Source organism: Palaemon carinicauda, chromosome 1, assembly GCF_036898095.1.
Source record: "Palaemon carinicauda isolate YSFRI2023 chromosome 1, ASM3689809v2, whole genome shotgun sequence".
In the NCBI taxonomy this organism is placed as follows: domain Eukaryota; kingdom Metazoa; phylum Arthropoda; class Malacostraca; order Decapoda; family Palaemonidae; genus Palaemon; species Palaemon carinicauda.
The window spans coordinates 130,358,138-130,372,533 of NC_090725.1; the positions used below are offsets into that span (position 1 = coordinate 130,358,138).

Sequence of the window (14,396 nt, forward strand, 5' to 3'; positions counted from 1 at the left end):
ATATAGTACTTACATGATTTGTTCCATAAGTTCCGTAAGTAGTTAAGCGAAAATAGGGGGGATCTGGTGACATAAGTATTTCTAAAACATCACTGGATGTATCCAACTCAGAAAAGACTTCCTTTAGAACTTCAGAACGCATGATTATTTTATTCAGCACTCCTGAAAACATGAATGACACCTGTATCTTACATGTTCACATACACATTTAATATACAAAATCAGGAGTTTGCACTTGCCTTTTGTAAAACAATCTATCAATTTTATATCCCATAAAAACATATCTTGACATCATTTATGTATGTTACGGATATTAGTAAATACTGTATTTTGAAGCTACTTCATACAAAAAGATTACAGACAGTCCACAAAGATTTTCGTTCAGAAGTTGAAAGCACAAACATTTACCTGTGTGTGGTATAACAGGCCTGTTCTCATCAATATGAAGAGCAAGTATAAGGATTATGCTGTACTTACCTTGACTGCCATTTTGAAAACCTAACTCATTGCAAGTCAAGCATTTTAGCAGGACACTTGGTATTTGTTCTTTGTGTTATTAACTTTTTTTATAATATTTTGTGGGCACTTCCTTCTTTATTTTATTGTACAGTATTCAGGTATGTCTCCTAAGTTGTAGCTCAATTTTCCTGGAATGTATCGGTAACAAAGCAGCACTAATTGTCAAATGCTAGTTTGGTGCTTGGACTAAGTCTTTATCTGAAGCACAAATGGATGATTTCTTACATTTTGCTGATCAGTGAGCTAAAGACTCACTGGCCAAGAATAAGATGAAGGAACAAAGTATACACTTAGAACCAGGTTGTGGTTCCTATGTGTCTTCAGTTCCTGCTTCCCCTGCAAATGCAACCATATCTTCTCACTTAGACCAGGTTTGTGGTTTAGAGATTCTGGGGGTTCAGACTTTTATTTGTCTACTGAAAATTTACATAGTGAACATAAGTCTCATACTCTATGTCTTTTATATTGGATGCTAAGCTTGATAAATTTGTTGCTATGTTTAAATCTTATTTGTTTCAACACGGAGTACTTACCTCGAACTACTTTCTTAGAAGTATCTGGGATTCCCCTCCCAACCGACCAGAATTTTGTGTAGTTTCCCCTATCTCCATTTTCTATAGTGGGTCCCTCTGTGACGGAAGGATACTCGCCCTGAGGCGACCCGGGTTAGCGTGCAAGAGCATGGAGCTAGGTCTCGGTCATCAGTAAGCTTCTGGTCGCGGCGTGATTCACATCTCGCTGCTCTCTCACATCCCGTGCGACCCTTTGTGTCCCCACGTGGTTACCGTGTGTTTACCGATTCCCTTGTATCCTTTCATCCACCTCTCTCCCCTGTGTTCTTGTGTTGCTTGGTGCTTTTGTGTTCTAGTATGGATCACCAACATCGTTACCCCGGGCCTAAGACCGGTAAATCGTGTGGTGTGTTTCTATCTAAACCGGAGGTTGACCCGCATACCCTGTGTTCATCGTGAAGGGGTAGCGTGTGTTTCCCGTCCGCCACGTGTCCGGAGTGCGAGGCCTGGCCGGAAATCCAGTGGGCTTTGTACGGGACAAAGAAGAAGAAAGCATCTAAGAGATCTCCTAAGAAGGTGAGCGCCGCCTCGCCCTTGGTTTCGCCCACGGCTCCTTTGGAGAGAGGTTCCCCTTCACCTTCCCCTACCCAGAGTAGGGGACGAGGTAAGTCCGTTGCGGGGAAGCAGCCCATTGCTGCTCCCCATGAGTCCGATGTTCCTGATGTGGGAGATGTTGTTTCTTTGCAGGCGGGTGGGGGCCTGCTGGAGGGGTGGGAGTGTGCTCGGGAGACAAAGTCCTGGTGCCTACAGGACCCGCCTCTACCGAAGACCCGGTGTGGGGGAAGACGGCTCCGGCTCCTGTCCCCGCATCATGGCAGTGTGTATTAAGTACTTCAGCGCCCGGGGGAGAAGTAGACAAGGAGAGGCCGCCGACAGGTTCATCGGACCCCGACTCAATCATTTGGATGGCGCCTAGGACGCCCTTCAGGTCGCCGATGCGCCAAGAGGAAGAGTTTGGCGGCTAGTTGCATCCAGGAAGACTATACAGACTCCCCCGGCGCCGTCGTCGATGCTCCCGCCCGACTTTATGCAGCCGTTCACGCCGATGAAGCAGCACGTGGACCCTACATCGGCATCGGAGGTCTCGGAAGACTCTTCTTCCACCTCTTCACCATCTTCGTCAGACTCGTCCTCTTCGGAAGACTCCGATCCCCGTGAGGTGAGAAAGAAGCGGAAGAGGTCCCAGAGGAGGAGGTCTCACTCCCGCTCAGCCCCGTCCAGGAAACGCTCGAGGACCTCCAAGAAGAAAAGCAAGAAAGGGCGTTCGTACACGGATGAGTGGGTCCGTGTGACGATTCCCTGCAGTGAGTTGATCAGGGCAGCCTCCGCTCCAGGCTCATCTGGGTGGCCCCCTAAAACCGCAACTTCGCCCTCATGACACGGGACGTCTGATCGATCCGCCCGTCATCCGAAGCCTCCGACAGAGGTCGGCTTCGCCAACCCTAAAATTGCTTAGGCAGCACCGGCTCCACCCGCCCAGCGGAGAGAGCCGCCCCTTCAGCCCGGTAACATGGCCCTATACCCGGTTTCACGGCAGCTCTATCCAAGCGCCCTGGTCAACCGGAAGATCACCGTAGGTCCCTGGCCCCACGGAGCTCCTCGGGAGGGGGTAGACCCATGACGGCTACCTCCCTCTCAGCGGAGCCACCAGTGCTGGAAGTTCCTGCGTCATTGGTTCAGCGAGAGAGAGAGGACCTAGCCTCCCACGTGGCTCCATCCGTGATCGACGGTACACCTGATGCGGAGGATCAAGTGGTGGAAGGACTCATGGACGGTGGAGAATGCTCGGTAGATGACGTCTCCTCCTACAGGAAGGTGCTGGCTCTGATCACACGGCACCACAGGCTGGACCCGAAACCCTCGACAGAGCAGGCCTGGCTCTCGGTTCTGGGCGGGTTAGTAGACAACCCTGTCCAACAAAAGCCGTCCCTAACCCTTCCGTTGGCCCCAGACGTTAAATTGGGGATGGACCACGTGGACAGATACGTCGCGGGTCAGGCAGACTCTCAGGGCCCAAGGGTCCTTCAAGCTGCTTCCGGGGTTAAGGACCCAGAAGCGGTTCTATGTCCCGGACGGGCGACGCGCGGGACCCTGTGCAGTTGAAGCGACGATAGCCACTCTTAACCAAGGGAGTGCGGAAGACAGGGCCTCCTCCGCCCGTGTGCTTTTCCCCAGCAGAGGCCGCGATGATGGAGGACACGGCCCAGGACATAGTGAACGTCACGTCATGGCTGGACTGGTGGGCGTGTACCCTTGTAGGTTTTCAGTCGTCCCATGATCTGACAGTGCCTGAAAATCAAACCTTACTCCAAGAACTGATCCGTTCAGGAGGGAAGGCAATGAAATTCCTCGCCTTCCAGTCCCTCACGCAGACGGCCAACTGGGTCTTATGGAAAAGAGACACCGTTCTCAATAAATTGGTTCGTAGGCTGCCCGAGAGAGAGGCGAGGAACTCCCCGGTGTGGGGTGACTCCGTCTTTCCCCTGAAGGCAGTGGAAGAAGCTATGGAGAGGGTAAGAAAAATCAAGGAGGCAACCGAGTCCAGGATCCCTACATCAAGGCGACCAACGCACAGAAGGATTGCTCCGGATGGTCCCCACTCCTCGGCAGCACAACCCAGACGGGACTCCCCTTCGTCTTCCTGGCGTCAAGCCTCGCAGCACCCCCGTAGGGGAAGCACGACTCCGCACCCCTCCTCTAGGCCGAACTACTCCAACTCCAGGAGAGGACGGTCGAGCCGCGCCTCCAGGAGAAGATAGGGAGAGAGGCCCCCTAATCCTGCCGAAGCCTCAGGTAGGGGGATGCCTCAAACGTTCATGGCAAGCATGGCGGGACAACGGAGCAGATCCATGGTCCGTGGCAGTCCTGAGGGATGGGTACAGAGTTCTTTTTCTGGCGGACCCGCCCCCTCTAATCCCCGACCAACGGGCGGAGTGGTTGGCTCCCAAAGACCCCTTGAAGAAGGCGGCGTTACAGGAAGAAGTGTCGGCCATGCTCACCAAAGGGGCATTAGAACTAGTCAAGGACCCCTCCCCGGGGTTCTACAGCAGGCTCTTCCTGGTGGAGAAGGCGACAGGGGGTTGGAGGCCGGTCATAGACCTCTAGGCCCTCAACAAGTTCATATGCAAGACCGACTTCAAGATGGATACCCCGAAGTCGGTGATGGCAGCCTTGAGGGAAGGAGACTTCATAATGTCGCTGGACCTCAAGGACATGTATTTTCAGATCCCTGTCCACCCCTCCAGCAGGAAGTTCCTAAGGGTAAAGTGGGGTTCCCAGTCGTTGCAGTTCAGAACCCTATGCTTCGGACTGTCGACAGCTCCTCAGGTCTTCACGAGGGTCTTCACAACAGTGTCAGTCTGGGCTTACGAGCAGGGGATCCGCCTGATCCGGTACCTAGACGACTGGTTGTTGCTTTCAGCCTCAGAGGAAGTACTGAAGGAGCAAGGTGCGAAGCTTCTATGGTTCTGCAAGGACTTGGGGATCATCGTCAACTTGGAAAAGTCATAGTTGACCCCCTCCACCAGGATGACTTACCTGGGGATGATCCTAGACTCCAAGTTGGGGAAGGGCCTTCCCCTCCTCAGAGAGGTTAGAAAATCTGGACCGAATAATTCTCCCCTTCCTGTTGGGCCTCCCAAGGAGAGCCAAAGACTGGCAGAGGTTGGTGGGCCACCTGGTGTCGTTAGAGAAGTTAGTCCCCCAGGGGAAACTCAAGTTCAGGGCGGTTCAGTGGAACCTGAAAGAACTCTGGTCCCCAGGGGGAGTCCCCGCACAGGTTAGTCACAGTGTCCCCGGAGACGAAGGAAGCCCTGAAATGGTGGTCCGACAGGGCGAACACCCTCAAAGGAATGCCGTTCGTGACCGCTCCGCCGGAGGTGTTGCTCTTCACGGACGCATCGAAGGAGGGGTGGGGAGCCAATCTTCTCGACGAATCAGCAAAGGGAAGGTGGTCCCCCGAGGAAAAGAACTTTCATATAAACGTCCTGGAACTGATGGCGGTTCAGAGAGTTTGCGTAGAATTCGACCACCTTCTCCGGGGGAACACGGTGGCGTTAATGTCGACAACGCCACTGTGGTAGCTTACGTGAAAAAGCAAGGAGAGCTAAAGTCAAGGGAGCTGTGCGATCTCACGGCAAAGATTCTGGAATGGGCCGAGAAGGAACACATCGAGCTCACGGCCAGGTTCATTCCAGGGAAGAGGAACGTCCTAGCCGACGGCCTCAGCAGGATGGGCCAAGTAGTAGGGTCGGAGTGGTCCCTACACCCAGACATGGCACAGACAATCATCCTGAGATGGGGATCACCGGTAATGGACCTCTTCGCCACAAAGGTAAACGCCCAGCTCCCCGTGTTCTGTTCTCCAGTGCCAGACCCAGCAGTAGCGTTCCAGGACGCCTTCCAACACACTTTGGACGGCCTCGACGTGTATGCCTTCCCTCCCTTCGGGACCCTCATACAAGTCCTCAACAGAGTCAGGCGCGCAAAGAACCTGCAAATGACTTTGGTAGCGCCCTAAAAGAACTGGTGGTCATTCCACCCTGGCCTCTTCCGGACAGAAAAGACCTCCTCCGTCAGCCCCACTTCGAGAAGTTTCACGAAAACCCTCAGTCCCTCCACCTACACGCGTGGAGGTTATCGAGCATCTCCTGAGGAAGGAGGGATACTCGTCTAAGACCGCCGCGAGGATGTTGGGGTATCTGAGACGATCCTCAGTCTCGGTTTATCAAGCTAAATGAGCCACTTTCACAAAATGGTGCGCCTCCCAGAACCTCAGGCCGCTGGATGCCTCCATTCATAAAGTAGCGGACTTCCTGGTTCATCTGAGGGACGACCTAGGAGTTTCTATCCGGGCCGCATTGGGTCAGGTCTTTCACCTCAAGGGACTCGATCTAGGAGTTTCCCAGCAGATCTCAATGCTCATTAAAAGCTTCGAACAATCGTGTTCTCCCCGTTCCTCTAGAGTGCCACAGTGGGATGTGGCCAGAGTCCTTAAGTCTCTTTCTAGACCACCCTTCGAACCTCTCAGGAACATCCTTGACAAAGACCTCACACTCAAGACAGTCTTCCTCCTCGCTCTGGCCTCGGCAAACGAGTTAGCGAGCTCCACGGGCTGCCGTACAAGGTTTTACACTCAAAAGGGTGGAAAGATTTTAGTTTCAAGTTATTGCCTGATTTCGTAGCCAAAACGCAGAACCCCGCGTCCTGGGACCCTAGGTTTGAGGGATTTTCGATCCCAGCGATTCCGAGGTCAGACAATCCAGAGGATTTACTGCTATGCCCAGTCAGGACAGTTAGGAAATACCTGGAAAGGACAGCCAGACTTCGCCCCGGGATTAAGAGCCTGTTTGTCTCCTCGGGCCCAGTAAAGAAGGCAGTGTCCAGGAACACCATCTCCTTCTGGTTGCGTCAAGTCATAAAGAGAGCCTATGACAGTGACGGATCCTCGGTGCCGGGTAGACCGCGTCCCCATGATATTAGGGGTCTGAGCACATCACTAGCCTTTGATAAGAACATGGCAGTGGGCCAGATCCTGAAGGCAGGTACATGGTCCAGGCAGTCCACGTTTACGGCCCACTATCTGAAGGACTGTACAAGGAAGTCTCTGGACTCCTTCTCCATCGGTCCAGTCATTTCCGCGCTCCAACAGGTATAAGGTTGAAGCCCCGGGGAAGCCCGTGGGAAGTAATTCCAAGCGACACAAGTTCCTTCCTTACTTTTCCCCCTTATTCCTGCTTCCCCTCCATTCCCTTTTACCTTTCCCCCTCCCATGTGAGAATCGTGCGTTGGAGACGCCCATGTCCAGAGATTTTTACAGAGGTGAGTTACTTAGACACTAGATAGTTTTTTGCGTAGTTTTCCCCAATTCTCATATCTCGTTTGATTGTCAGCAGAACCTAGCTTCCTATCTGGGTTCAATCGCCTAACATCCAACTGGTCTCTCGGTCTGTAAGACCACCCCCGCCTCCTAAGGTGTAAGTCTCCTAAGAAAGTAGTTCGAGGTAAGTACTCCATGTTGGAACAAATCACAAATTTTAAGTAATTTGTATTTTTCCCAACAGTACTTACCTCGAACTACTTTCGGGTTATTGGCCGCCCATCCTTCCCCGAGTGTCTTACAGGAGTTCGATACCATAATTATCAAAAGCTTACTGGTGACCGAGACCTAGCTCCATGCTCTCGCACGCTGACCCGGGTCGCCTCAGGGTGAGTATCCTTACGCCACAGAGGGACCCACTATAGAAAACGGAGATAGGGGAAACTACACAAAATTCTGGTCGGTTGGGAGGAGAATCCCAGATACTCCTAAGAAAGTAGTTCAAGGTAAGTACTGTTAGGAAAAATACAAATTACTTAAAATTTGTGATTTTGTTACTAATCAAGTAAGGGCTTGACCTGCCCACAATGATACTATTAAAGTCTCTGGGTCTTCAGATGAAGGTACATTCGGTGCAAGCTATGGCTGCTACTCCTTCTGCACATGTGCTTGTGTTTAATGATGTTGGAGATGTTTCCCAGCCTGAGAGAAGAAAGTTGTCAAATTCCACTTTAAAGGATCCTTTTTTCTTTTCTCTTACTCATTCATGTACAGTATGTTAAATAAAGAGTGCTTCTACTTGGTCACCTATTTCAGTGCATAAGGCTGACATATCACATATGCCTTTCAAATCTCAAGTACATAGACAATGGGATTTACACTACTCCATGCTTGTCATGCAGCCTCCACCTCCCAACATATGCCTTCTCTTTCTCAAAAGAATTATACCTCCTTGCAGGATATTTCATCCTCTTTTCCTTAGTGAATAATGTGAATTTTGTTTACCAAGGAAATTTTATCACAAGCACAGAGTGTTTTCAAAGCAAGTTCATTGGGTAACACCTGTTCCAAGTGATGTGCCATCCGCTGCCATTTTTTAGTTTACAGCCCACTTCCATCAAGCTAAGTTAGGTAATGTTGTTGTCATCTTGAGCATAGTTCTTTGGGACTTCTTGGTTCCAACGTGGTGGTTCTAACCATTTTGTGGAGTTTAGCCGGTCAGTCTCACAAGATCAAATCATATACTGGGTGAAGCCCATTTCCTATGATCGTTGCTAGCTCCATGTTTAATGCAACAATAGTTCCTTCAAATTTGACATTATATACGTTACGGGCATTACTCAAGATCAAGCTCCATCAGTTTAACATGTTGATTTAGATGAGAAATTAAGAGTTCAAATCTTGTTTTGGGATATTGCTGAAAATAATTTTAGAATATTGTCATAGTAATTTGGTGAGTAGTAGGCAGCTGCATCCCAGTATACTGTAGCTGCACATTTATCTTTCCATTAGGCTTCATTTTGACCCTATATTTCAACAGGTATAAAAGGTGGAGTGAAAGTAGCAGTGAGCCAAGTGGGGCGTTAGCTGCTGTGGTTCCTTTGTTAATATGGCATTGGTTGGCATAGCTTTTGGTCTTGCTTAGAAGTTGCCTAGCATATTCTACACTGATATGTTCTGCATCTGACTTCTGAACAGCTAGTTCTTCTATTTCATATTGAGGATATTTCTTATAAGTTACTTTGTGTTTATGGTTGCAATTAGTGCACTTTGTAATAGAAAGGCAGGGTCAATGCTCAGGATCGGAACAATTATCACAGATCATTGTTTTTACATACCCTGGATTGATGCCCAAATTTAAAGCAATTGCAACATTGCAAAGGTTTCTGCCGGTAAAGGCAAACTGGTATTCTCTCACATTCCATATATAAATGAGAGGGTACATCATGGTTTACAAATGTTAAAATAATCATGGAGGTTCTGGGAATCTTATGAACCTTCCATATTTCCTTAGGACACATATCCAAGATTTCATCCTCACTAAAATTACAAAGATCTTTGTTAAAAATTACTCCTCTTCCATAACTAAAATTCAAATGTGGCTTGATTTCTATCATTGAATTTTCTTCCATCTTTAGAACAGAAGACTGCATTCTAGATTTGGCATGAATTAAGATGGGTTTCTTGCCAAATCTCTCCACGTTCTATATTGCCTACTTTCTTTTGCTTGCGTTTGCTAAATATAAAATAATTAAAGTTTTCTCCCTTCTAGGTTGCAATAAGCTACATTGGTGGATTCGGCTATCTTTCTGATATAAGGTTTATTTTTGTGTCCATAGGCTTGGTGTTATACCAGTCACTTGGGCAATATATATATATATATATATATATATATATATATATATATATATATATATATATATATATATATATATATCAAGATTCCAAGGACCAGCATTGCATAATGCTCCAGTGATCACACTATTATCCATTTTTAATTTAAAAATTTCAGAAATTGCGCCAAAGGCCTCTCCATGATCATTAAAGCAGATCCATGATTCCCATTTTTCATCTTCTTCCTTATAATCATCCTTATTTCGGTAATCTACCATAAATTTTAAAATTCATCCATGACACTTCATAATGACAGCCTATTGGCAAATATTAATTTTCTTGAACTACTACCATAATTCTGGGCATTGGAAGAGTGGTCCTTTTTCAGTCCCAAGTCACAGCAGAATTCTCCTTAATAGACTTGCCAAAGGTCGTCAACAGTGCCGGGGGAAAGTCAGCATATCCAGGGGAAGGATAATTGTCTTTAGAAGGTTCCATTTTTGTGACAGTAGTTTGTCGTTTGTGAGTTAGGTGATTTACCTGCTTGAGAATATCAATAAAGTATCACAGGTCCAAAAGGAAATTTGCATCATCCACTATCGACACAATGAGAGTATACTTCTCAGATCGTCCCTTTCCAAACCCTACCTGAGGGACAGGTAGGATATATACAGATATATATATATATATATATATACTTATATATATATAATTATATTATATTTATATATATATAATATATATACTTATATATATAATAATATATATATATATATATATATATATATATATATTATATATATATATATTATATATATATATATATATTATATATATATATATATATTATATATATAATAATATATATATATATACTATATATTATAATATATATATATATATTATATACACATATATATAAGTACTACGTACTGTTACTGAATTATCGTATGATCACATTCTCTTTTCGTTTTTATATTTCTTTCTGTACTGAATTATATGTTATATGTAATGCAATGAACCATCAGTAAGAGCAGAAATTACTAATTACAGTATTAATGGAATTACAGGTAACGAAATATCGTATTTGGGGTCTTCATATATCGCGGTATTTTCGAAATTTCCGGAAAATCCGCGATATGTTTATATATATGGGTTATGAAAAAAATCTGCGAAGTGGTGAATCGGCGATAGTCGAACCGCGAAGTAGCGAGGGCTCACTGTATATATAATATATATATATACATATATATATTATATCTATCTATCTATATATATATATATATATACTTATTATATATATATATATACTACATATATATATATATATACTATATATATATATATATATATATACATATATTATATATATATATATATATATATATATATATATATATATACATATATTATATATATAATATATATAATATATATATATATATATATAATATGTAATATATATATTATAATATAGTATATATATAATATATTATATTATTGTATGTATATATATATATGTATATATATATATATATATGTGTGTATATATATATATATAGTATATTATATATATATATGAGAGATATATATATATATATAGAGAGAGAGAGAGAGAGAGAGAGAGAGAGATAGATAGATAGATATAATATGTGTATATATATATATATATATATGTGTGTGTATATATATATATATATATGTGTGTGTATATATATATATATATATACAGTGAGCCCTCGCTACTTCGCGGTTCGACCATCGCGGACTCACCACTTCGCAGATTTTTTTCATAACCCATATATATAAACATATCGCGGATTTTCCAGAAATTTCGAAAATACCGCGATATATGAAGACCCCAAATACGATATTTCGTTACCTGTAATTCCATTAATACTGTAATTAGTAATATCTGCTCTTACTGATGGTTCATTGCATTACATATGACATATAATTCAGTACAGAAAGAAATAAAAAACGAAAAGAGAATGTGATCATACGATAATTCAGTATACAGTACGTAGTAAAATTAAATCGAACATGAAACGCAAATCAGATGCAGTCATACCGTATTTGAATGGTGTAAGGCTGCTGATGGCTACTACTGTACTACAAATGTAATGGATGTGCATCTTTTCCATGAATCTTTTGTATGTATAAGTACGTAGTACTGCATCCAATAATATTCTTTGTTGCAAAAATCACATCTCGAATAAGCGTACAGTACATATCCTACAACAAACCAAGCATAAAATAGTGTACATAAAGCTGTATACGTAGGGTACCTTGTATTTGAATTGGCAACTACTACGTAGCATGTAAGACGGATTGTGATTGGTTCAAGCGCTGATAGATGATGAATCAGAACCCAAGTTTTGTAATCTAGCCTGTGATTGGTGTTTTGACCGCTTCTCCAACCTCCAGCATTTTTTCGCGGCCACTTCGTTCGCCGCTCTCTCACCGTGTAGATGCTGCTACGTTATTGTGAACTTTAATCTGTGCTGTGCGTGACTGTTTTAAGTTGAACTTTTTGTTGAACTTTCTGTTTAACCTCTACTGTACAATGGCTCCCAAGCGTTCTGCTTCTGCTAAGGCTGGTAGTGAGCCTAAACGCCACCGAAAGATGATGACGATTGCTGAGAAGGTGACGCTTCTCGATATGTTAAAAGAAGGCAGAAGTTACGAGGCTGCAGCCCGCCATTTTGGACTGAACGAATCCACTGTTCGCTACATCAAGAAGGACGAGGCGAACATTAGAAAGACGGCTGCCATCACCTTTAGTAGATCAGCGAAGCGAGCCGTTACCACGCGTAATAAAACGATCGTACGCATGGAAGGTGCTTTAGCAGTCTGGATTGCCGACTGCCGGAAGAAAAACATAGCCTTGGATACGAACACCATCCGAACCAAGGCTTTGAGCTTGTATGAGAATTTTGCGGCAAAGGAACCTCAAGACAACGATGGCGACCATGCTGAAGAAGAAGATGATGTAGATGAACCTCAACCAGGGACATCCACTGATTCCCAGCCTCAGAAACAACGTTTTTCCGCCAGCAAAGGATGTTCCGCAAAGTTTCAGAAACGCTTCGGCCTGAAAAGCGTTTCCCTGCATGGCGAGGCTGCTTCCGCTGACACTGCCGCTGCTGAAACTTACGCGAACAAGACGTTCAAGAACATTATCGCTGAAGGTGGATACAAGCCGGAACAAGTGTTTAATATGGATGAGACCAGCTTGTTTTGGAAGAGAATGCCGTCGCAAACTTTCCTGTTCAAAGAAGAAGCCAAAGCCTCTGGCTTTAAAGCATTCAAAGATCGCGTTACCCTCGTGATGTGTGGCAATGCTGCTGGATTTTTGCTAAAGCCGGGGCTTATTTACAAGTCGAAAAATCCTCGCGCTTTGAAAAATAAAAATAAGAATCTCCTTCCCGTGTACTGGATGCATAATCAAAAACCATGGATTACGAAGATGCTGACCTCCAACTGGTTCCACCAGTGTTTCATCCCGCAAGTCAGCAAATATCTCGTAGAGAAGGGCTTGCCATTTAAGATCCTTCTCCTTATGGATAACGCTGGTGGACACGCAACTGACCTGTCGCATGAGGGCATTCAGGTTGAGTTCCTGCCACCCAACACCACATCATTAATTCAACCGATGGACCAGGGGGTTATCAGGGCGTTCAAGGCCCTCTACACGAAGAATACCTTGGCGGACCTCGTTGCGTGTGTGGATGCTGCCCAAGAAGATGAAGATGAAAATTTCAATTTGAAGGCGTACTGGCAGAAGTACACAATAGCCATGTGCCTGCAGAACATCCAGAAGGCACTAAAAGAAATGAAACCTGCTACCGTTAATGCGAGCTGGAAGAAGTTGTGGCCCCAGATTGTTTACGATGTTGAGGGATTTACAACGTCTGAGATTCAACACTGCAATACGCAAATCTGTGCAGTTGGCTGCGATAATTGGAGGTGACGGATTTGGCGACATGACGACTGAAGACATCGACGAGTTGTTGGACTGCCATTCCCAGCCGCTAACTGATGCAGACCTAGAAGACCTGACGAAATCGGCCAGTGAAGAAGACAGTGAAACGCAGGAAGAGACCCAAGAAAATGTCGAAGAAACGGGCTTAACATTAGAACGGCTTGCCAAGCTCTGCAACCATGGGAAGGAGGTGAAAGAAATGTCGCAAGAGTGGGACGAGGATATGGTTCGGTCTATGCAATTCTGCAACAAGATCGATGACATCATGACTCCCTACAGGATGCTCTTCGAGCGAAAAAAGAAGCAGCGGCAGCAACTTCCGATCACAATGTTCTTCCAGCCTCGCAAAAAAGAGCCAGTTCCTCCTGCTACTACGCCTTCGGAAGATATTGAAGAAGTGTCCTAGGAAGAAGTTGAAGATGTGTCCCAGGAAAAGACACCTCCGTCTGAAGAGACGTAAAATACTATCATTGGCTGCACAGTAGAAGACATCATCAGCTTCATCATCATCATTTCTACTGTGCAGCAAATTCATCGCCATCATCATTCAAGTTATTCTTCAACTTCTTTCGTGGTGAGTACAGTAACAATCTTCATTTTTTTATACATGTTTCACTTTAATATCCTAACATTTTAATATTTGTGTCTGTTTTAGTTTAGTATGCATTAAGTTAAAGGGAAGGTTTTAAAAGTCTGAATATACATGTTATAACCTATCATATTTTCTTTTTTTAAATTTACATTTACGTACGTAAAACAACTCACTCTCTCACTCTCTCTCTCTCTCTCTCTCTCTCTCTCTCTCTCTCTCTCTCTCTCTCTCTCTCTCTCTCTCTCTCTCTCGTAAATTGTTTTTCTGCTTTGCTATGTATGTACTGTATGATTTTAAATAGATACGGTAAATAATATTTGTAATAACATATTTTCTAAAAGCTTTTACTGTAATATCATTATTTATCAATTTCATCATGCGCGTTAAATGCCTTCGTTTGTTTACTGAGCGTGGTTGTTTACAGAGCGTACTTTAACGGCGGCGTCATAAAGATAAACATTTCATTTGGAAGTCCTAAGAAAAATTAAGTAAAACATTGGTAATAACAAAATCAACATACTGTACTGAATAATCAATATAATCGATGCAAAAACTAACCTATACACAGATGTGTAA

The 14,396-nt window shown here is 44.5% G+C and overlaps 1 protein-coding gene across 1 annotated transcript in view; it reads right to left on the reverse strand.

Moving 5' to 3' along the window:
* Rad1 (Radiation insensitive 1) overlaps nt 1-14,396 on the reverse strand; it is a 52,713-nt gene that overhangs the window by 6,095 nt on the left and 32,222 nt on the right. Inside the window, exon 3 of the mRNA XM_068384824.1 lies at nt 14-162. Coding sequence (XP_068240925.1) covers nt 14-162 — 149 coding nt within the window. The remainder of the gene's footprint in view (nt 1-13; nt 163-14,396) is intronic.